The sequence below is a fragment of the Drosophila takahashii genome, chromosome 2R (assembly GCF_030179915.1).
Source record: "Drosophila takahashii strain IR98-3 E-12201 chromosome 2R, DtakHiC1v2, whole genome shotgun sequence".
Taxonomy (NCBI): Eukaryota; Metazoa; Arthropoda; class Insecta; order Diptera; family Drosophilidae; genus Drosophila; species Drosophila takahashii.
In genome coordinates, this window is record NC_091679.1 from 8,814,784 (window position 1) to 8,838,339 (window position 23,556).

The 23,556-nt window shown below is 38.4% G+C and overlaps 2 protein-coding genes across 3 annotated transcripts; one reads left to right on the forward strand and one right to left on the reverse strand.

The window, feature by feature from the left end:
• The first annotated feature begins 1,258 nt into the window (after nt 1-1,258).
• Nucleotides 1,259-4,718, forward strand: LOC138912095 (uncharacterized). The gene is made up of 3 exons (XM_070211952.1): nt 1,259-1,886; nt 2,754-3,589; nt 3,699-4,718. The coding sequence occupies exons 1-3, from the start codon at nt 1,259-1,261 to the stop codon at nt 4,716-4,718; spliced, it is 2,484 nt and encodes an 827-aa protein (XP_070068053.1).
• Nucleotides 4,719-15,321: 10,603 nt separating this feature from the next.
• LOC123003481 (O-linked N-acetylglucosamine (GlcNAc) transferase sxc) lies at nt 15,322-20,888 on the reverse strand. Of its 2 annotated transcripts, none has more exons than XM_070213338.1 (4): nt 20,705-20,888; nt 20,583-20,651; nt 20,126-20,322; nt 15,322-15,397 (listed from the first exon to the last, which is right to left on the reverse strand). In XM_070213338.1, exons 1-4 carry the CDS (start codon nt 20,750-20,752, stop codon nt 15,337-15,339), a joined length of 375 nt encoding a protein of 124 aa, XP_070069439.1. In that variant the 5' UTR covers nt 20,753-20,888; the 3' UTR covers nt 15,322-15,336. The 2 variants fall into 2 exon arrangements, with proteins under 2 accessions (XP_070069439.1, XP_070069440.1); XM_070213339.1 differs by lacking the exon at nt 15,322-15,397 and adding an exon at nt 18,417-18,474.
• Nucleotides 20,889-23,556: the final 2,668 nt, after the last annotated feature.

Below are 23,556 nucleotides of genomic sequence, written 5' to 3' on the forward strand. Positions count from 1 at the left end.
AAAGTGGTCAAGTGGGAGAAGGAGTGGGAGAGGGAGGGAGAGCGGGAGCGGGAGTGGGAGGGGGAGGGGGAGGGGGAGGGAGAGGGGGAGGGGGGGTGGGAGTAGAACGACAGGAGAGGCTGAGGAGAGGCTGAGGAGAGGCTGAGGAGAGGGCGGGGAGAGGGCGGGGGAGTGAACGCGATAACACCCAGCCTCGCTCGAGCCACTTCCGCCCCAACCAGATAAGCGCCGGCCGGCCGACCCAAGTGAGCCAGAACAAACCCAGAAAAAAGCGAAAGTGAGCCAGAACATACAAATCCACCCTACTATTGCGGTCCCTGAAAAGTATTGTTTAAACAAAATATTTATTCGGCGCCAAAGTGTGACCCTACTTTACAATGAATTTACACCAAATTTATCTGCAATAATTTTGGTATTATCAAGAATATAATGCAGGGTCACATCATTTTTAAATTTGTTGGAAAAAGTGAAAATAGTTAATTTTAATATAAAAAACAATAAAAAGGGGACTGATAGAATAAATGTTGTCTTTTAATAATCGTTATTTCAGCGTTACAAAGGTTAGTACCACAGATATTTTCGCCATTAATAAATAAACGCCTCTGGATGCTATCTTCAACACAAATTCTGCATTTCAGTGACACTTGAAATGTTTTTAATTTTTACCAGTGGTAAATGGTGTGAGGTGTTCATTAAATGGTTGTATAAATAGAACTTCATTACTAACTTAGTTATTTAACTTAATCAATATATTAAATTTATTTCAGCCAGGCCGATTGAGACTTCTTGGGACCAGAAGTGTTGCGCCTGCGTTTGTCATATTATATAGATACCCGATGTTCGGTCAAACTCACAATATTTTTCGTCTTACATACTGTTTCTCTTTGCCTATACAAATGTAAACAAAGCTCATTAACATGTATTAACCAATCTCTGTAAATTACTCTGTTAGAACATTATGTTATTTTGCAGCTGCTAATAAAAGGCAGTTGCTGATGTTAGATCTTGGAAAACGGTTGTCTTTTTCTCGCCTGAGTTTTTAGATTGCAATTAGTTTATGCACCCCCCAACCTGATATCTTATGCAGCACAAAAGACGCTTTGTGCATTAAACATTTTGGCGACCAACGTGTGGCAGTCTTTAAACAAATTATTAACAATTTATTAATTCATAAACAATTGTCGAACTATCGCCCGCAACAATTATTCACTCGACCCGCTCATCGCAACTCAACATTGTCATAACCGCATACAAAGCAATGGCAACGGCTATATTGGAGACTCTCAAACGGCAACGCTCGAATATTAAGCGCAACATTACGCGCATAAGAGGAATGGTCGATGCCAAGGAAGAAGAAGAGCAGAAATCGCCGGCTGAACTTCAGTGCCGTTTGGGAATCTTAGAGTCATATTTTAAGCAAGCCCTTTCGGTACAATCAGAAATTGAGACCATGGAATCCACAGATAGTGGACGTGCAGACCTGGAGGACAGTTACATAACTACAAAGTTGGCAATTCAGCAACTTCTTGGAGAGGATCTGCACAACACAGTTTTCGACAACATCTCTGCACCAAGCTACAGCGCGCCGTCTCGACTGCCAAGATTGGCACTACCTAGCTTCGATGGAAATCATAAGGATTACAAGAACTTCATCTCGTCGTTTCTGCAACTGGTCAATCGTGAGCAAATATCTAATATAGACAAATTTAATCATCTCCGTAATTGTTTAAAGGGACCTGCACTGGAAGCTGTCGCAGCCTTCCCGGTCACTGGAGAAAATTATGCGAAGGCGCTGGAACGGCTGAAGGACCGGTATGACAAGCCTGCCCTAATCTTTGTCGAAACGATAGCCCCGATTTTTAAACTGCCGCCGGCTGCTGCGTCAAGTGCTTAACAGCTCCGCAGCCTAATCGACAACGCATCCGCGTTATATAGTGCCCTTTTATCGCTAGGCTCGGACGCTCAAATTTCTGAGGCGATGCTCATTTACGTGGTCATGGAGAAGTGCGATCAACAGACCAAAACAAAATGGAACGAATCACTGGATTATCTCACTCTGCCATCCTGGAGCCAATGCACGCAGATACTTGAGCGCCACTGCCAGTTTCTTCTGTCTGACGAGCAATCTTATGGATCGGAGCGGCCAAGACCGACTCGTCCCTCCGCAAGATCTCACAATTCGTCGTTTTCGCTGACCAACGCACCATGTGTATACTGCCTCGCACCCTCACACAAATTGCTCGGATGTGACAAGTTTAAGGACCTTAATCCAACCGCGCGATTTGATGTCGTTAAAACACACCGTCTGTGTTTAAACTGTCTGTGTAGAGGTCACCAACTGTCGAGCTGCCCATCGAGAAATCGCTGTCGCACCTGCAACAAGGCACATCATACCCTGTTGCACAACAACCATTCGCTAGATTCGTCTCGCTCGCACCAACCGTATCCAACCGCACCGCCATTGGAAGCTGCAACACACTCGCACTCGCATTCTGGCCAGAAGTCTCAGGTGTTGCTTGCCACTGCTATGGTTCTCGTCAAGGATGCGTTTGGAACCTACTGGCCTGGAAGAGCTCTTCTCGACTCCTGCTCTCAAGTGAACTTCGTGACGGAAGACTGCGCGCAACGGCTTCGCTTACGGAGGGAAAGACATGCAGTCCAAATTCGAATCATCGGCCATTCGCAAACAGATATTAAATATTGCACAACTGCATCTGTCAAATCTCGCACTTCATCTTTCGTACTCTCCGCAGATCTATGTATTATTCCACAAATCTCATACCAGCCCGATCTGGCCATCGACGTTTCGACTTGGAAGCTGCCAGAAAATACGCCGCTCGCTGATGAAAGATTCTACCAATCACGCCACGTCGATCTGCTACTGGGAACCGAAGCCTTCTTCGACGCCTTAACTGTAGGGCAAATAAGGCTGGGACCTCAAGGCCCGCTGCTGCAGAAAACTCAGTTTGGCTGGGTCGTAACCGGCCGACTGCAGCAAACCGCGACAATAGAAGTTTCCACTTGCATGGCTTTAAACGCAAGTTCAATTGATGTCAACCTCAAACGTCTGTGGGAACTGGAAGCAGTCGACTCGCCACCTCTGCAGAAGCCGGAGCATGCTATTTGCGAGGAACAGTACGAGAAGACCACTTGTCTCGACAGCACTGGTAGGATTGTCGTCAAACTGCCATTCAAGGCTGACCCAACTCGGTTGGGAGACTCATTTGATATCGCTCGCCGTCGGTTCCTAAGCATGGAACGTCGCCTATCGAAATCTCCAGCACTTCGTCAACAATACTGCGACTTCATGGAGGAGTATGAGAAATTGGGGCACATGTCCCCAGTTATTCATCCTAAACTGCACGAGCCGCACTACTACATCCCGCATCACTGCGTCCTCAAACCCAGCAGTGAGTCTACTAAGCTTAGGGTGGTGTTTGACGCCTCTTGCCGGACGTCAAATCAATTATCACTCAACGACTTGCTATGCGTTGGCCCAACACTCCAGGAGGACTTGTACCTGCAGCTTCTAAAGTTCAGGCTTCATCGTTACGCCATCACTGCAGATGTGACCAAGATGTATAGGCAAGTAAATCTCGACATTATTGATAGCAAATACCAGTACATTCTTTGGAGAGCATTTCCAAAAGACACGCTGCGCACGTATCAATTGAATACGGTAACCTACGGCACTGCAGCCGCCCCATTTTTGGCAACACGTAGCCTCAACCACCTCGCTGATGTTCATCAAGCTGACTGTCAAATCGGCCGCTATCATAAAGTCGTCTTTCTATGTTGATGACCTACTCACGGGTGCAGACGACTTAGAGACGCTTCGCATTATCAAGGATCAAGTCACAGAAATTCTTCGTCGAGGGCATTTCCCACTCACCAAATGGCATTCCAACTACGTTGGATTCATGGAAGATCATGCATCCAAGAAGCTAAGTTCCTGTGGCGAGGGACTAGCCAGCGCTCTTGGAGTGAACTGGAACCAGCACAAGGATACACTGTTCTTCAAGTTCATACCAAGGAACCACGCAACGCGTATCACCAAAAGAAGTATTTTGTCCACCGCATCCGCCTTGTTCGACCCGCTTGGTTTGCTCTCACCGCTTGTTGTTGTCGCAAAAATACTTCTGCAAGAACTTTGGCTCGCTGGCCTGCAATGGGACGAGAGCGTTCCAGAAAACATACACACGGCCTGGAGCAAATGCCTAGAATCATTCCAAACAGTCTCAATTTTATCGATTCCCCGCTATTGCCTCCAACACAAGATGCGATCACTTCAACTTCATGGATTTTGTGACACATCAATCAGGGCTTACGGCTGCTGCGTGTATCTACGCTCGGAAACGTCGACGGGAGATGTCGCAGTGCAGCTATTGACTGGCAAATCGAGAGTGGCTCCTGTGAAGAAAAAATCCCTTCCAAAACTGGAATTGTGTGGAGCGCATTTGCTGGGCCAACTGTATGCGAAATTGAAGCCTCTATTAGCGGACAGAAAATTCTCGGTCTATTTCTGGACGGACTCGCAGATTGTGCTTCACTGGCTAAAACAGCACTCAGTCACACTGTCAGCATTCGTTGGAAACCGAATCTCCGAAATTCAAGAATGGACCGCAGATGGCCAGTGGAAATTTGTACCAGGTGAGAGCAATCCGGCGGACATAGTTTCGCGCGAAGCTGCTACAACTGAGCTGGCAGCATCGATGTAGTTCACAGGTCCACAGTTCTTGACCCAACCATCGTCCCAGTGGCCAACCACTCCGCAAATCATCGATATCGATCCAACTATTGTCAAAGCAGAGCAACGAAGGAGCACATTCACCACGGCTGTGATCAGCAATCATGTTCTCCAACAGCTGACTCACATCAGCTCATACACTCGCTGCATTCGAACCATCGCATACGTCTTTCGCTTCGTCTTCTGCTGGCGCATGTATGTATGTACATATGTATGTCCTGCTGTCGCAATTTAAGTGTGACCGCCCACCGGGAAAATTCCTCTGGAAAATAACATATTTTCAAGAGGTTTCTGCATACAAGCGGAAGGGACAAAACCTCATTCACCCCTTACATTTCTTCCATCTCTGGATTCCAAATACACGGGGGTGACACAAAAAGTAAGGGGGAAATGAGGTTTCTATCTGGATCTCTGGCATTAGAATGCAGGCCAAAACCCACTGGTTTTTCGATTTCCCGCATTATAGATTTTCTACACGTACCCAGTTATGGTTTTCCTCCACTTGCAATATCTGCTTTTCTACACCCTCCCAGTTTTGGTTTTTCCAGACCCTCGCAGTTTTGGTTTTGCACTGCTTTGCAGTATCTGATTTTCCACAATAAAAATCATTTTTTTTTTGTAATATTTGTTTGTTTATTTATCTATATATATAAAGCTATCAGTAAGAAAACTGGGAATCAACGCACAGCCAAAACCACTGGTTAACAATATTAATATGCATTTCTATTACATTCTTATAACTTTAAACTGATTTGCTAAGATTTATTGGGGCTCTCCAAGTGGCCCCAATCGCTTCCAATTGGAAAAAAGGTAAATTTTCCTTTATAAAATTCTGGACACTAAACCGTTTAACCAATCAAATCCGTGTTTTCGCCTAAAAATACTTTAAGGCATATTACATGTTTAAAAAATATGACTGCTTAGATTTAATGCTTTTTACTATTTTTAGAACCCCTCCTAAAATTACAATTTAGCCAAAAATATCTTCAAACGTCGAAAAATAGTACTTCTAAACTGAATATCAAAAATTCCTTCGGTAAAGTTTTTCCTTAGGCTTTAACGATTCATTTAAAGGTTTTACCAAAGCTTTAGCTATCTTTTAAACAAAGAAAATAAGAAAAAGTCGATCTATTATCGAATTCAAGTGTCTCCATAAGCATCATATGTAAGTTTGCTGCCTGCATATTGCTATTTCTCTCTGCATTTTCATACAAATTGTCAACAAATGATTCCGTCTCCCTCCCTCGTCCTCTGCCATGCATTTCCCTGCGCTTCCTTAAAAACATAAAATGTGCTTTAATACGGTTTTAATTTCTGTAGACTTTAGTTTATAGTTTATTGCACCTATATATCTCCATCTTTTTTCCACCCCCTGACTCTGCTTTATGATTGTCATTTTTTTCTTCGAAATACCATTACAAAAAATAATTAAAGTTGATATAACTATATTTATATTTCTTTTACTAGGTGATAGAACGGCCGGTGTTTTTGCCCAAACTTTACCTAAAATAGGAGATGGAGATTATCCAACTGTTGATGGAAAAATAATAATTTCATCAAGTTTAGGTACAGTTGTTAACACTTTGGAAGAACTTACATCAAAAAATTTTCCAGATATTTCAAATATTGTTCACAAGTCATTGGACTTGCTATCAGAAAGAGCAATATTAGCTTCAAGAAATGACAGAGCTGCTTCAATAAATAATCATCTTTCAAAATCATTTAACGGTGAGGAACTTACATACAAATCAGTTGACACTGTTACTGAGGTATAAGATGCTGTGCATTATCCTACTGAATTTCTTAAGATGCCGAATCCAGCAGGATTGCCTTTGCACGTTCTTACGCAAAAAATTGGTACACCAATAATGTTGCTAAGGAACTTAAGTCCCCCAAAGTTATGCAATGGAACGAGATTGCAAGTTAAAGCTCTTCACAAATTTGTTATTGAAGCCGTTATTTTTACCGGCTGTGCCAAAGGAGAGACAGTATTCATACCAAGAATTCCTCTAACGTCATCCAACTTACCATTTGAGTTTAAACGTCTACAGTTTCCTGTAAAGGTCTGTTTTGCCATTACAATAAATAAGACACAAGGGCAGACTTTGAAAGTAGCTGGATTAGATCTTAGGGACGATTGTTTTTCCCATGGACAATTTTATGTGGCCTGTTCAAGAGTTAGCTCAGCAAAGAGCTTAATCATCCTATCTCCTGATGGCCAAACAAAAAATGTTGTTTACAGAGAGGTTTTAAAATAACTTTTAAAAATATTTGAACTTATATTGTGGACTAGGCCTATTTAGGGGAAACCACGTTTAAAAAACGCGCCGAATGTGGAAATGAGGGTTAATAAAAGTTTCATCCAAAACTACAAATAAATTTAAACTAACTTCTAAAATGCAAAATTATATAATTCTACTGCAAACTATTTCATATGAAAAGTAGCTTCAGATATTTGGGTTATTCGCAAGCGAAGCTGCGGGCACCCTGCTAGTTAATAATATTTACAATCGAAGCATTGGAACTACAAATTTTTAATGCCTGAAGCATTCCCGGGTTTTGCTTGGCCGAATGCAGTTCTTAGGTATCCATTTCTTGTCTGTCTTCTGAAAATATCAAAAATAATTAAGATATGAATGTAAGACCAGGAATAATAATAAGAGTAATTACCATTATTAGGCCTCCGCACAAAATTAAAGGATCTCTCCAGAAATTATGCCAGGTTTGCCATGGCCGATCATTTACCCTCTGTTCAGTTGTTTTATGTCGGGTATCTATATCAAAAACTATGAGAAGAAAAAATAAAATATGACAAACGCAGGCGCAACACTTCTGGTCCCAAGAAGTCTCAGTCGGCCTGGCTGAAATAAATGTAATATTTTGATTAAGTTAAACAACTAAGTTAGTACTGAAGTACTATTTATACAACCATTTAATGAACACCTCACACCATTTACCACTGGTAAAGATTAAAAACATTTCAAGTGTCACTGCAATGCAGAATTTGTGTTGAAGATAGCATCCAGAGGCGTTTATTTATTAATGGCGAAAATATCTGTGGTACTAACCTTTGTAACGCTGAAATAACGATTATTAAAAGACAACATTTATTCTATCAGTCCCCTTTTTATTGTTTTTTATATTAAAATTAACTATTTTAACTTTTTCCAACAAATTTAAAAATGATGTGACCCTGCATTATATTCTTGATAATACCAAAATTATTGCAGATAAATTTGGTGTAAATTAGGGTCACACTTTGGCGCCGAATAAATATTTTGTTTAAACAATACTTTTCAGGGACCGTAATCATTAAAGGTTACGTATATTATAGGTATATTAGCCATTTTTCGTGTTATCAATACCACCAACACGAATTTTTATATTTTAACAACACTTAAAAATGGCTTAGGCCACGATCTGACGATCAAATTATTTTATTTCACAGAAAATGTTTAAAAATGTAAAAAACAACAATAGTTTTCTTTGTAATTTAATGTAATTCCTTGATAAATGAGATCAAATATTTTAATCGTCTTACCGTGGCTTTTCTCTATAATTTGGTTGAATCCCACATTCATTCTTATTATTATTTGAAAAATGTTGAGTAAAATAAATTAATATTATCATTATAGACATTATGATAATAGTTAATTTTTTTGATTAAAAATTATTAATATTTTTTCGCCGAATTTTAAAATTACTAAAAATTAAAACTAAATGTGAGAACAAGTCTTTTGGTTTTGGTGTCATAGGATTTTTGAATATTATAAGTTGGTGATTTTTTTGTTAAAAAATATTATAATCGTAGTGCCACAGAAATCACACAGCGCATAAGTGGCCTGAGATTGATGCTACTCAGAAACCAACCCCCATTTAACGCTCAGAAATTATCTATCCCCACACCGCCGCCTGCAAAAAGGAACAGGATTTCAAGAACACAAAAACCAACTTCTCACTTTCCCGCTGGGTTGTAATTAGGCACTTAATATAAATGTTATTTTGTTGGCACTTTTTTTAATGCACTTTTCACGAAATTGTATATTTTTTATACCTGCTTTTTGGCCACGGACACGCCTTACCAACTTATTGGTTTTAATATATAAATACCTATATTTCTCTATATGTTAAGGCCCCGGAAACGCCCTACCGACTTTAGCAACCTTTAGCTGTTAAAAAACAGAATCTTTAATGTGATTAAAAACAAAAAAGACTCTTTACTTGTCTTTTTGCTTTTATTTTGTTCAACACTTTTGTCTCTTACCTCTGGTGGGGGAAAACAATCGTGTGAATCTATTGCTACCTTTAGCTGCAGGTGTCTAGCACTTTGCAGAATCTTTAAGGTGCAGAATATCCCTGAGTCTCTTACCACTGGTGGGGAAAGACTACAGAGAGGTGTGGCCAATTGTTCCTCAAGGAATCAAAGGCTCGAAGGACCAAAATGAAAGGGATTCCTGTAATAAGGAAAAAACCTTCACGTTTGAGTTCTGTATAAAAACTGATTTTATTTCAATAAGTCTTTGCTTACGTAACTAACATGAAATTCTTATAATATACCTATCTATGGTCTACGCAGAGACCACATCTGTTTGCCTGAGCGGGAGCCTTATCAACGGTCTCCTGCAAGGCGACCCTTTGTGCAGTGTGAAAACTATATTTACGGTCAGGCTCAAGTGGCCTGTACTTAAGATTACAAGTGTTAGAACTGCAACCTTGGTTTTTAGTTACAGATCGTTATTTACGGCTCTAGATCAATTAACATATTGGCATGTACTGAACTCGTAAAGTATTAGATTTATTATAAAAAGTGTTCTTCTTGAACAGTCTTCCATATTGAATTTCTTTAAAACATTTTTATTATATGCAGATTGACTGAGACAAATTTGATCATCTTTTCGATCAATTTTTATGCCAAGAAAATTTCGTATTTTACATAGGTCAGTCATTTGAAACGTACTTGAAAGAAAAGTTTTAAATTTAGACATACTTTCGCAATTACTGGTTGCAATTACCACATCGTTAACATATAATAGTATATATATATTTTTACTTATATCTCCCTTATAGAAAATATATATACAACGGTCTACTTCTAGATTCTAAAATCCAAAATTTTTAAAGTTAACTTTCAAAAACCTCAAATCAGCATCGTGCAACGTGCTTAAGGCCAAAAAGACCTTTATTTATTTTTATTTCGCTCTTTCAGTGAACGGTCGTGTTTTTGTCTTGCGCTCCGAATTTTTGTTCTTTTTGTCCATAAACCATCGGGGTTTAATTCGAATTTTCTAACATTTAAATAGCTTTTTATATCACTAACAACATCCGTTCGCTTCGCGAGTGCATAGTGATTGTTTCGTGTTTAAATTAACTAAATTAGTTTGCACGCCCAGTCTCTGTGCAGTGTTTGTTGTTATTGTTTTATCTTATTGCATTCTCCTTTTCTACCAAACGCTGTTTGGAGCGGTAAGAATCTATACGGTAGTTACCCGCTCACCCGCACTCCCGCATAAAACGTTGTTGTTGGCACAGCTTAAACTTACGCTCCCCCGCTTACTCACTCCCGCTCACTCTCTCCCGCTCTCTCTTACTCTCGTAGCTTTTTTCTCTTTGCACCGTGGTTCGGAATATAGCGATAATGGCTGTCTGTTGTTCGAAGAAATGCAAGTCGTTGATTTTGGCTTTACAACAGAGCATTCCGTGCCATTCGTGCGATAGTATTTTTCATGCAAAACGTCTTGGCTATTCGGGCCTGGTTCGCGATACAATCGACATGAGAAGTGGCTTGCACTACTATTGTGAAGAATGTATCGCGTATGAAACCCAGGCAATCTCTATAAGACGGCTCACAAAAAGCACTGTAACGGAATTAATTCGTAACAGCCGTAGAAATACGGATCTGCTTGTGGCGCTTGAGTCGCAGCTCACTAGCCGTATGCTATCTGAGCCCGATTCTCCTAAGCGTAAAAAGATCGCGGTCGATAGACAACCCACGGAAGACGCTAGTGCATCTCTCTCTGGCGATCCGGGGTCTGCAGCACAGCAGTCGTTCTCAGCTGCCGCACAAATGGTACTGAGGTCGAAAGCTAAAAAAGATTCGGTATACGAATGTAAAGATCGTGAGATTTTGCCGCATGAGACATCCGAAAAATCTGTTAAAAAAAATAAAGAAATGACTCCAACGCCGCATGTTGACTTAAGGTCTGGAGTACCGACTGGAACTGGTAGTGCAGCCATAAATGCTGCAGTACCAAAACCTGTCACATGCGTGATACCTAAAACAGTCACCTGTGTACCGCAGCGGAAACAAATTTTTGTTTCTCGGCTGAATCCTGACCTTTCATCCCTGGACATTACGGCCTATATCCGTAACAAAGTTCAGATTGATGACACAGGTACACAGCCAAAAATTTCCACGAACCATTTCAAGTTTTCCATGATATTTGGGTGCTCCTGAGTAAAAGTCCCATACAAAATTATTTTCCATCACCTACAGGTTCCGCGGTATAGCTAAGAATACAAAAAACCGATGTTTGCCGACATTTTGAATTACGTGGCCTATATAATTGGACCAACCTTTATTATTTTCGGTAGGACCTACTCTCAATACATCAAGGCATTCTTAAAAAATAGTCCCCATTGTGAACCATTGCCCATGTCTTTGGAATTCGACGCCAAAGTTGAAAATCCCAAAATTGTAGAGATTTTTCTGATGGAAAAACAATTCTGAGGATTAAATCTTGAATGGAAGTAATTTTAACTATTCATTGTATCTATTGTTCATTGTATGCTTTAATTTCGGTTTAAAGCGTTTTCATGAGAACATTTTATTGGATTTCTTATACTAATAAAACCGATTTTTTTATTTCATTATCTACTCCTAAATGTTGTCAAATTTTGAATAAGTCATGGCAACCTCTAGAACTAAGAAACTAAAATACGTTCACTGAACATACACAGAGAAATGTAAATGTTTACTCCCATTCTGTAGGATGCCTTGACTTTTTTAAAATTTGACAACATTTAGGAGTAGATAATGAAATAAAAAAAACGGTTTTATTAGTATAATAAATTCAATAAAAATATTCTCATGAAATCGCTTTAAACCGAAATTAAAGCATACAATGAACAATAGATACAATGAATAGTTAAAATTACTTCCATTCAAGATTTAATCCTCAGAATTGTTTTTCCATCAGAAAAATCTCTACAATTTTGGGATTTTCAACTTTGGCGTCGAATTCCAAAGACATGGGCAATGGTTCACAATGGGGACTATTTTTTAGGAATGCCTTGATGTATTGAGAGTAGGTCCTACCGAGAATAATAAATATTGGTCCAATTATATAGGCCACGTAATTCAAAATGTCGGCAAACATCGGTTTTTTGTATTCTTAGCTATACCGCGGAACCTGTAGGTGATGGAAAATAATTTTGTATGGGACTTTTACTCAGGAGCACCCAAATATCATGGAAAACTTGAAATGGTTCGTGGAAATTTTACAAAGTTTAATTTTGTGTTCCTGTGTGATCTAAAGGTTGAACGATTTAATTTTCCATATGCTAGGGAAGTATCATCATTTAATATCGGTGTTCCCTGTGCTCATTTTGCAACGATGTACTCACCCAATTTTTGGCCTGCAGGCATTTTTGTTAAAGAGTACGAAGCTAGAAAAAAGAAAATTCGTTCAAAGGAAGTTGGAAATGCCTTTAAAGAGCCATCCACATCTTCTGCTTTCCTATTTTCCAAGTAAGTTCACAACGTACAGGCTTGATCGTCCCTCCCGACGTGGAGGTGGAGTTTTAATTGCAGTCAACTCAGAATTAACGTCTGAAGAAATAACGTCCGACGAAATAATGGACATTGAATTTCTGTGTATAAAACTATCCCTTCAGGGTATTTCTATATACATAACATGTTCTTATATTCCGCCGTCATCTGAATTCCCAATATATGCTAATCATCTGTCCGCTATCCAGTTTATTTCAAGTAAACTATCAGATAGGGATCAGTTAATAGTTTTAGGTGACTTTAATATACCTAGAGCGACATGGTCCACCGTCGAAACCTCGAATATATTGTTACCTTCAACGCAGCATGATTTTCTTGATGGTTTGCTTGATATTTCATTGTCTCAAGTAAACCATGTTCTAAATTCGTTAGGACGATTACTGGATCTATGCTTTGTTTCAAGTCCAGATTGTGTCTGCATAGTTAAAACCTCTGCAATTACTTTACCAGAAGACCCATATCACCCAACGCTAGAGCTGACTGTTGACACGGGTACAAAATTAATTGAAATATGTGAAAAGTCAGCTAAACGCATTCCCTGCTTCCGTAGAGCAAACTTTACACTTATCAATAGCCTTATCGCTTGCTCGGATTGGTCTAATCTGTACTTATATTCCAATATGGCTGAAGCTGTTAATATATTTTTTAATGTATTAAACGCAGTTTTTGATACATGCGTACCTACGTATTATCCTAAAATTTCTAGCCGACCTCCGTAGTTTAGTAAAGAGTTGTCACGACTTAAAAATGTGAAGTCTAGACTTTACAAAAAGTTTAGAGCTTCCGGATCACAAGCTACCTTTTCCCGATACTTAAGTGCTCGGTCGGATTTTACCGTGCTTAACGCTCAGTGTTACAAAAACTATTTAGCTCGTTGTAAGACGCAGTTTACACTGGATCCAAAACAGTTTTATAATTTTGATAACACAAAGCGTAAATCTTCAAGTTACCCATCAACCCTTAAATTTGAAAATTCCGCCGCAAAAACTGATCAGACCATAGCCGATCTTTTTGCACAGTTTTTCCAAACCACCTATTCAACAACAAGTCCGTCAGATCAGTCTTACCCATATGACATTCCTAAATCAAACTTTAATTTTTGTACATTTATATGTGAAAGCTCACTTCTTTTAGATTAGCAAAGGGTCAAACCAGTCTACTCTTCGGGTCCTGACGGAGTCCCTGGATGTGTGATCAAGTATTGCGCTGAGACTTTGTGTAGACCATTGCATAAACTTTTTACTTCGTCTTTAGAAACGTCAGATTTCCCGCATAGATGGAAGGAATCGTTTGTTATCCCGTTTCATTAAAAAGGGGAGCAAATTGAACGCATGTAATTACAGAGATATTTCAAAGCTATCAGCTATTCCGAAGCTCATCGAGAACATCATTTGCAACACAGTTGTAGGTCTCTTATTTCCTCTTGTCAGCACGGATTTATAAAACGTAGGTCAACGACAACCAACCTTTTGGAGTTTACTTCATTTGTGTTAAATGGTTTTAGAACAAATTGTCAGACTGATGTGGTGTACACTGATTTCAGTAAGGTTTGACTCTGTAAACCATCCGATTTTAGTTCGGAAATTGGACCTTTTGGGGTTTCCTGATGATCTTCTTAGGTGGATCTTAAGTTATTTGAATGGCAGGACTCAAAGGGTCATTTTTAAAAACTCTTTATCATCCCAAATCCGAGTTACGTCTGGTGTACCACAAGGAAGTCATCTTGGTCCGCTCCTGCTTACATTATTTATAAATGACCTTCCTCTAGTCCTAACGAACTCACGTGTACTTATGTACGCAGATGACGTTAAGTTGTGCCTGCAATTTAATGATCCCGCACAAAGTTTAGCTTTACAATCTGGTCTGAATGCATTTCAAACATGGTGCTTGAATAATGATTTAAATTTAAATGGTTCTAAGTGTAAACTAATGACCTTTTTTCGTGTCAGTCCTCACTATTCAACTTATACTTTGAGCGGTTGTGTGTTAGATAGAATAACGCATGCTGACGACCTTGGAGTCTATATGGATCCCAAACTTAAATTTTCGGATCACATTACTACCATGGTAAATAAAGCCAGGGGCGTACTTGCATTTATCAAAAGGTGGTCGAAGGAATTCGATGATCCCTATGTCACCAAGACCTTTTTTTATTTCATTAGTCCGACCAATTCTTGAGTACTGCGCTCCAGTTTGGAGTCCCCAATATGGGGTGCATATAGACCGAATTGAGTCTGTGCAAAAAACTTTTAAATATTTGCCTTTCGGGGACTTAACTGGGATACAAGCCTAATACTGCCATTCTACTCTAGTAGACTACTTCTAATTAATTTACCATCATTAGTTAACCGAAGAACGGTATTACATTTATCAGGAATCTTATTCATGGTGATGTGAAGAGCCCCGAGTTACTGGGTCGCCTGCATTTTAATGTGCCTAATAGATTCACAAGAAACTATATTCCTCTAGTTCTAAATCATTGTATCTCTTATTATGCAATGCATGAACCTTTTAGAGTATTCTGCAATGACTATAATAGACTATACCACCTAATATCTACTACCGACCCACTGCCTATCTTTAAATCAATAATACTATCCTACCTAGCAAATAAGTAGTTTTACTTATGTATCTTGACTATTCGTATTTTGACCTGCATGTATTTTTAATTGTCTATTGTGAAATTGTTTTTTTCTTTGTCCGCGATTTCGTTTACTTGCCTAAAACGGTGTAGGGCTCCGCGCGTAACAAGCATTGCTTAGTGTCGTAAGGGCCACTTCATTGTACTGACCACAGTGCATCAACGTCCAGATATAAGGCCTTGAGTTTGTAAAACACCTTTAATTTTGTTGCAGGGTAAACTGAAATTGATTTTTCTCAATACATGCCAAAAAAGTTAAGAGTAACTAAGTTTAGATGCCTTGCATGGTCAGCGGTGTCACTACCGAACGCTAGGAACGCTCTTATGTGCCCATTTTAATTGAGAAGACAAGGAACACGACTGCAGCGTTACTTATTTCTTTGCTCTACTTGCTTAAGGCGAGTACCTTGTCTTTGTTTTTGGCGGTTCCCGGTAATTGTGCAAATAAAAAATATCCTTAATGTGTTCGCCGTGTTCTACTTAGTATATTTGCTAACCTCTTTTAAGACCTAACCTCTTGAATTCAAAGAAATAAGACCTCGAAAAATAAAACTGAAGGAATAAGTTTTATTTTTTAATCAGAAAATAAAAATCAGAAAGTAAGCGTTATTTGTTAGGCGGAAAATAAAACAAAAAAATAATCATTAATAATGTCCTCTAACGATTTTCTTTAAAACTAAAATCTATGTAGTCTTTGATTTAACCATTTTTTTTGGCATAGGTATCAATAAAAAATATCAATATATTTTAGATATCTTAAATCAAAGCAATAAATGCTCCTAATTTTTGTACACCGCAAATTCACAAATACCACCCGTTAAAATCGAAAACTAACTATGCAGATATGTATGTTTACATATACAACCCTAGTCAAAAGTATTTTCACAAATTTGAATGTTAACTGTACTCATATTTTGAACTTTTAATATAAACATTTTGGCACCTATGGAAAGAGCACTTCAATTCCGTTTAAATGACACAAAAATTTTCTTATCCAATTAAGCACCCTTTGAAAAGTGGGCAGATTAGACAATTTTTTTCGAAAGTCAAATTTTCAACTTTTTTTCTGGGGCTTAAAACAAAAATGTTTCGATGCAAAGTTGTTCCCCAATCAAAATTAATAATAACTGCAAAAAAAAAAATTTCAAAATATTTTTACTTGTATTTTTTATGATTTTTTGAAAATAGCTATTTTTGCCGCTTTTTCTTCCTTTTCATATAAAATTTTACTGAGAGGTCTCCATTCAAAAAATCATAAAAAATACAAGGAAAAATTTTTTGAAAAATTTGTTTTTGCAGTTATTATTAATTTTGATTGGGGAACAACTTTGCATCAAAACATTTTTGTTTTAAGCCCCAGGAAAAAAGTTGAAAATTTGAATTTCGCAAAATTTGCTCACTTTTCAAAGGGGTCTTAATGGGTTAAGACAATTTTTGTGTCATTTAAACGGAATTGAAGTGCTCTTTCTATAGGTGCCAAAAGTTTATATTATAAGTTCAAAATATAAGTACAGAAAGACATTAACATTTGTGAAAATACTTTTGACCACCCCTTTATATAGTAGAATGTAGGGTAAGGTGACGAACGATTCGTTTTTTGAATGTAACTTTTCTAAAAATCAATTTTTTTTAAGTGTCAAAGCAGAAAGTTGCTGACATACACTGAGCATGTTTCTGTAAAAGTACGATTCGAAATTCCATCGGAGTTAAATCCCACAGCGTTTGGCGTGAACCATCCTTTCCAACTGACGACACAACTAAGATGAATACAAAACTACAATAAAAATGCAGCATTTAATGTTATCAGGTAATATTATAGTTTTTTACACAAAATCAACGTTAACAATTAAAATTCGTGAATAAAAAAATTTGTCACCATACCCTACATAAGGTTCGTCACGATACCCTACAAGGTACACTTGGAGCAAAAACGGTGTCACTCGCAAACGGCGCAAACAAAAACAAGAGAGAACGCTATAGTCGGGTTGTTGTCCCGACTATCTAATACCCGTCACTCGGCTAAAGGGAGTGCGAGGGAGATGGATATATGCCATTTTTTTGATCGCGTATAACTTTTTATTGAATGGTCCGATTTAAAAAATGTCTTCTACATTTCAATAGGTATAATTATACACAACAAAATTGCATTTATACTTCTCGGAAATCTTTAAAGGTGTGGGCGCCAGATACATTTTAAAATTGTGAGTGGGCGATTTTGGGCGTTAGAGGGGGCGTGGCGCTCGGCTGAAATAAACTTGCGCTGCGTAGGAAGCCCAAGAATATGTGTGGAAAGTCTCAACCTTCTAGCTTTTGTAGTTTCCGAGATCTCAGCGTTCATACGGACGGACAGATGGACATGGCTATATCGACTCAGCTAGTGACCCTGATCAAGAATATATATACTTTATAGGGTCGGAAACGCTCCCTTCTCCCTGTTACATACTTTTGCACGAATACAATATACCCTTTTACTCTACGAGTAACGGTTATAAAAACGCCAGGTACCTAAAACTGTTGATTAAGATCTCATTTACACGAGCATATATTCATCTGATTTTATTTTCCACTTATCTTCGCTCTGGCACTGCTGAAACACAAATAAATTGAATAGGTTTGCTAGTTTGTGCACCACCTTTTTAGAAAAAATTACCACACGAACAAATTACGTGACTTCTTAATAATATTACTGGAAAAAGAGGATAAGAGGAGACGACTACATTTATTTGGAATTTTTATCGTGACGTCATATGTGAGATTCGACGAGTTCGTCACATTACCCTACACTCCTTTACATATATTATACCACATTAGCCACGATTTTAAAATCTGTCTGGCGCCCACACCTTTATAGATTTCCGAGAAGTATAAATGCAATTTTTTGTGTATATTTATACGTATCGAAATGTAGAAGACATATTTCAAATCGGACTATTCATTAAAAAGATATGCGCAATCAAAAAAATTGTATATATCAATCTCCCTCGCACTCCCTTTAGATGAGTGACGGGTATTAGATGGTCGGGACACCATCCCGACTATAGCTTTATCTCTTGTTTTTATTTTAAACCATTACTAACCTTTGTCAAAAATCCAAACGCCTACTTCCTACAAAATTATAATGTTTTTTCTATTATTTTCCTTATAAGATCCATAAGATCCAATGGTGGAAAGAACAGCTTTGGGCAAGTTTCGTCCTATAGGTTTAAAAGTGCGAGGCACATAGAAACGGACAAAGACGGACTCGGATGTTGGTGCTAATTCAGTAAATATATACTTAGGGCCGTTTTCTCGTCCGTCCTGCAAAGTAAAATTTAGCTTCGTTTTCTCGTCCGTCATTTAAAACTCCAAATAAAAGGCGCACTAATTTCAGACTGGGTGGCAGCCCCACAACAGAAGAGTTAACTAATTGTCAAAAATTAATCGAAAAACTATCGATATACAGTCATACTAACAGCTAATGATATAAACAAAATTTAAAACTAATAAAAAACCATGTCGGCAGAAAGAAAGTTTCGCATTAAAAAAAAATTGCCGATGAACAGGACCGGTGCCTTCGGAATCGCCTCCGGGAGATTGAATTCTTACATGCGTGCCATCTATGGCTCCAAAGACTTTCGGAAACTTGTCTATTGAAGATCTTCAATACGCAGGTACTTCATAAATTGTTTTGAAAAAGACGTCATAGCAAAGGGAACTTGCTTAACAATCGACAACAGTTATAAGAAAACTGCCAGTTGCGTAGAATCTAAGAGTTATTAGAAAATTAACCCATGACTATATTGTCGTTTCCCTGCAATAATGGTTTTTGACTATATAGAATTAGTAAAATCAAATGAATGCACTTACTTCATTACTTTAGATTCATGTCGCAAAACAATTTTTTGCAAACCAAATAGCACCGCTTTTTCGCAAGCGAACCCTTTTAACAAATTCTTCATCACTGTAATGTTGGAAGTAATTTCTTTGGTCTTGATATCTGCGCCTATAAGTTCACACTTCAGAGAAATTGCCAGGGAATTCATTATACCCTTGCAGAGGGTATTGTGATTTCAGTCAGAAGTTTGCAACGCAGTGAAGGAGACGTTTCCGACCCCATAAAGTATATATATTCTTCATCAGCATTACAAGACGAGTCGATCTAGCCATGTCCGTCTGTCCTTCTGTCCGTCTGTCCGTCTGTCCGTCTGTCTGTTTCTATGCAAACTAGTCTCTCAGTTTTTGAGCTATCGGGATGAAACTTTCCCAAAAGTCTTCTTTCTATTGCAGGTAGTATATATGTCGCAACCGACCGGATCGGACAACTATATCTTATAGCTCCCATAGGAACGATCGGAAAAAAAAACGTTAAAAAATTCTAGCATCGGTGTTTTTTCAAGTATTACTTTTTACTCTTGGGAATATTATTTTTTATATATTTCTGAATTTCGAATTAAATATTTTAAAAATCGGATTTCGATTTTAATTTTAAAAAGATCGGACTACTATATCATATAGCTGCCATAGAAACGATCGAAAAATTAATGTAAAATAATAGGAAATTTAACATTTTTGCGATTTGTAAATTAATAGGAATAATCTGCAAGGGTATATAAGCTTCGGCTTGCCGAAGCTAGCTTCCTTTCTTGTTTTAAAATAAATTGGATGACCTTAGCAATTTTGATTTATATTTAACTGTAAATAGAATCACCTGTTTTCGAATGAAGAGTGGAACCAGATTGACAACGCTCAAATGTCTGGCAACAATTGCGCACAATCCAACCGCACAAATTTTGCACGGTGGATGAAGTACCGAGACAAAATTTGTCGCAACCTTTGCTAACATAAGGACGAGTAAACCATTTTTTGTTTATCGCTCCGTTGTCCCGGCAGGCAAATTAAAGTACGGACGAGAAAACGGCCCTTAATGTGGAGTCGTTTGCGATTTTCTGATTGAAATTACACTACCTACCTGTCAAATATTCTCGCCTCCTTCAGAACATTTCCCAAATTAATGTACGCGTCCAAAAAGTTGGGGTCAAGAGTTACAGCTTTTTCAAAGTGATGTATTGCCAACCAAATCTCTCCCTGAGCGTTAAACACGCATCCTACATTACTCCAGGCAACTGCGAAGCCAGGACACGTTTCAATCGCCTTCAGGTAACATGCCTACAAAAAAATATAAAGATTAAGTTAATTTATTCTTTGTGGTATTTGGCGGTTTCCCTCAGGTTTCGTAAAAGAGCAGAATCGCAGACCACGAAATATCTACTCTTAGCAATACATGAATTACCAAGCTTCTGTTTACGAAATCAAAAATACAGTGATATGTATTTTCAAAGTCTTCACTAGAGATCTGCTGTGCTCTTATGATCAACATGGCCAAATAAGTAGTGAGTGCTATTTTACGATGGCTGGTTTTTACATACTTTGGCTTCTTCCAAACGACCAAGGGCTTTAAGTAGATTTCCAAGATCGCTGCGCACACAATACAGTTCCTACATAAAGATTTATAAAAAGTGTTATTTTCAATATTAAAGAGAAAGCTTACCGGATTATATTGTAACGCTGTAATATATGCTTGAACAGCAGACTCCATATCACGCGCAGCTACTAATGCTGCAGCCAAATTTATGTATCCATCAATAAAGTCAGGCTTTAGGCGGACAGCTCTGCGATAGTTGTCTAAAGCTTCTTGCAATTGCCCACGCTCTTTATAAACATTTCCCAAATTACTGAAAAAAAATATTAAAACAAAATTATTTTTCGGTGAAGAATAATCGAGTATTACTATAAACAAGAAAGGAAGCTACCTTCGGCCAGCCGAAGCTTATATACCCTTGTAGATAAAAGAATACTCACTCGGTGCAGTTCCAGGGATTCCAGATTCAGCGTTTCGATTTATTTCAATTTTGTTTTTAAGTAGTCAAGAATCAAAACGCCTACTTCCTACAAAGTTACAATGAATTTTCTTATATTTGATTGGGAGCCTTAAGATATAGTGGTCCGATCCGGCTGGCTCCGACATATGTACTACCTGCAATAGAAAGAAGACCTTCGGGAAAGTTTCATCGCGATAGCTTTAAAACTGAGAGACTAGTTCGCATAGAAACGGACAGACGGACAGACGGACAGACGGACAGACGGACATGGCTAGATAGACTCGGCTATTGGTGCTGATCAAGAATATATATACTTTATGTGGTCGGAAACGTCTCCTTCACTGCGTTGCAAACATCTGACTGAAATTATAATACCCTCTACAAGGGTATAAAAAGTAGATGTCGAGTTGCGTCATGTTTCCCCATCCCAAACCATAAGACCTAAAATTCTGGAAAAAAATTGGGTCTGAATTGTGTGTTAGAGGTGTGCACTAAGAAAGGATTTTTTAAAATTCGGCTCCTAAGGTCTCCCAGGACTTTTGAAAAATGCGAAATCGCGGGATTAAAACATGAACCATTCCCACAGTTTTCAACCAAACAAGTTGATATTTATACCCTTGTAGAGGGTATTATAATTTCAGTCAGATGTTTGCAACGCAGTGAAGGAGACGTTTCCGACCACATAAAGTATATATATTCTGGATCAGCACCAATAGCCGAGTCTATCTAGCCATGTCCGTCTGTCTGTCTGTCCGTCTGTCCGTTTCTATGCAAACTAGTCTCTCAGTTTTACAGCCATCGCGATGAAACTTTCCCGAAAGTCTTCTTTCTATTGCAGGTAGTACATATGTCGGAGCGAGCCGGATCGGACCACTATATCTCAAGGCTCCCATAGGAATATTCAAACAAATATAAGAAAATTCATTGTAACTTTGTAGGAAGTAGGCATTTTGATTCTTTCCTATTTATGAATAAACTAAATTAAAATAGAAACGCTGAATCTGGAATCCCTGGAACTGCACCGAGTGAGCATTACTTTATCTACAAGGGTATATAAGCTTCGGCTGGCCGAAGGTAGCTTCCGTTCTTGTTTTATTTTAAGCTTTATTTGTGGAAATCTTTGAGAGCCCAGAAGATGAGCCCCAACCGACTTCCGGTTGGGGGCACTTAATTATTTTTTCCGCACCGATTATGCGATCGGATCCGTTTTTGGTTTAAAGTGTGGAGCTATGCCATACAATCAGTAAGCAATTTTTTTTTGGACCAACGGTTGATTTTAAATGATTTTTTTGTAAGATTGCGGGGGTTTATGGGGCCTGTTTGGCAGCACGTTGTTTTTGTATTTTGTATGCTTCGGCAGTTCGCAGCACTCACGAACGAATTCCGAACACAGCTCTCTCACAAAAACAACGTGAGCAGAAGCAGAGCGAGAGAGCAGAGAGAGTCATTTGATATATTCTTTTTTAAGTTTTTAAGGTTTTTGGGCTTTAGATCTGTTCGAAAAAACGTTAAAAGAAATAGTAAGAGTTTTTCTCTGCGTTCGCTAAGCTGACAAAAATTATATATTTATATAATATTATAAGGTGAGGTTAGTGCGGGGTTAAGTTGCGATTACGGAGGTATTAGATAGATTGAGGTAAAAGTAATGTAAAGAAGGTGTAAAGGTGATGTAAATGTGAAGGTAAGAAAGTTACGGTTCGTTTGGGTCAAGGTGACAAACAAGTTTAAATAAGAAAAAGTGAAGTTAAAGTAGGTAAGTATAGTAAGGAAACATTTTTATACCCTTGCAGAGGGTATTATAATTTCATTCAGATGTTTGCAACGCAGTGAAGGAGACGTTTCCGACCACATAAAGGATATATTCTTGATCAGCACCAATAGCCGAGTATATCTAGCCATGTCCGTCTGTCCGTCTGTCCGTTTCTATGCGAACTAGTCTCTCAGTTTTAAAGCTATCGCGATGAAACTTTCCCGAAAGTCTTCTTTCTATTGCACAGGGAAATCATCTTAGTTTGCTCCTGTTTAAATTATTTATAAATGACCTTCCTCTAGTCCTTACGAACTCACGTGTAGTTATGTACGCAGATGACGTTAAGTTGTGCCTGCAATTTAATGATTCCGCACAAAGTTTGGCTTTACAATCAGATCTCAATGCATTTCAAAGATGGTGCATGAATAATGACATAAATTTAAATGGTTCTATGTGTAAACTAATGACCAGTCACCAACTACTGGATCGGTATTCTTGAGTTTGAGTTTTCACCAGACTTTGAATCCATTGATTCATTCATTTCCTCTGATGGAAAATCTAACTCTTCATTCTCTTCAATTGGAGAACCATGACTTCTGCTAACATCATTATGTTTTACTACAGATATATTGTATGTATATATTGTATTCGTGCAAAAGTATTTAACAGGGAGAAGGAAGCGTTTCCGACCCTATAAAGTATATATATTCTTGATTAGGGTCACTAGCCGAGTCGATATAGCCATGTCCGTCTGTCCGTCCGTATGAACGC

What these genes read in the sequence shown, in the direction of transcription:
- LOC138912095 (XM_070211952.1), top strand. Translation starts at nt 1,259, where the DNA reads ATGGCAACGGCTATATTGGAGACTCTCAAACGGCAACGCTCGAATATT. An exon ending in GCCGCCGGCTGCTGCGTCAA is followed by an intron (nt 1,887 to 2,753) that starts GTGCTTAACAGC and finishes TACTCTCCGCAG; the next exon opens with ATCTATGTATTATTCCACAA. An exon ending in TGACCAAGATGTATAGGCAA is followed by an intron (nt 3,590 to 3,698) that starts GTAAATCTCGAC and finishes ACGGCACTGCAG; the next exon opens with CCGCCCCATTTTTGGCAACA.
- LOC123003481 (XM_070213338.1), bottom strand. Translation starts at nt 20,752, where the DNA reads ATGGAGTCTGCTGTTCAAGCATATATTACAGCGTTACAATATAATCCG. An exon ending in GTCGTTTGGAAGAAGCCAAA is followed by an intron (nt 20,323 to 20,582) that starts GTATGTAAAAAC and finishes ATTTTTTTGTAG; the next exon opens with GCATGTTACCTGAAGGCGAT. An exon ending in GAGGCGAGAATATTTGACAG is followed by an intron (nt 15,398 to 20,125) that starts GTAGGTAGTGTA and finishes AATCAATTTCAG; the next exon opens with TTTACCCTGCAACAAAATTA.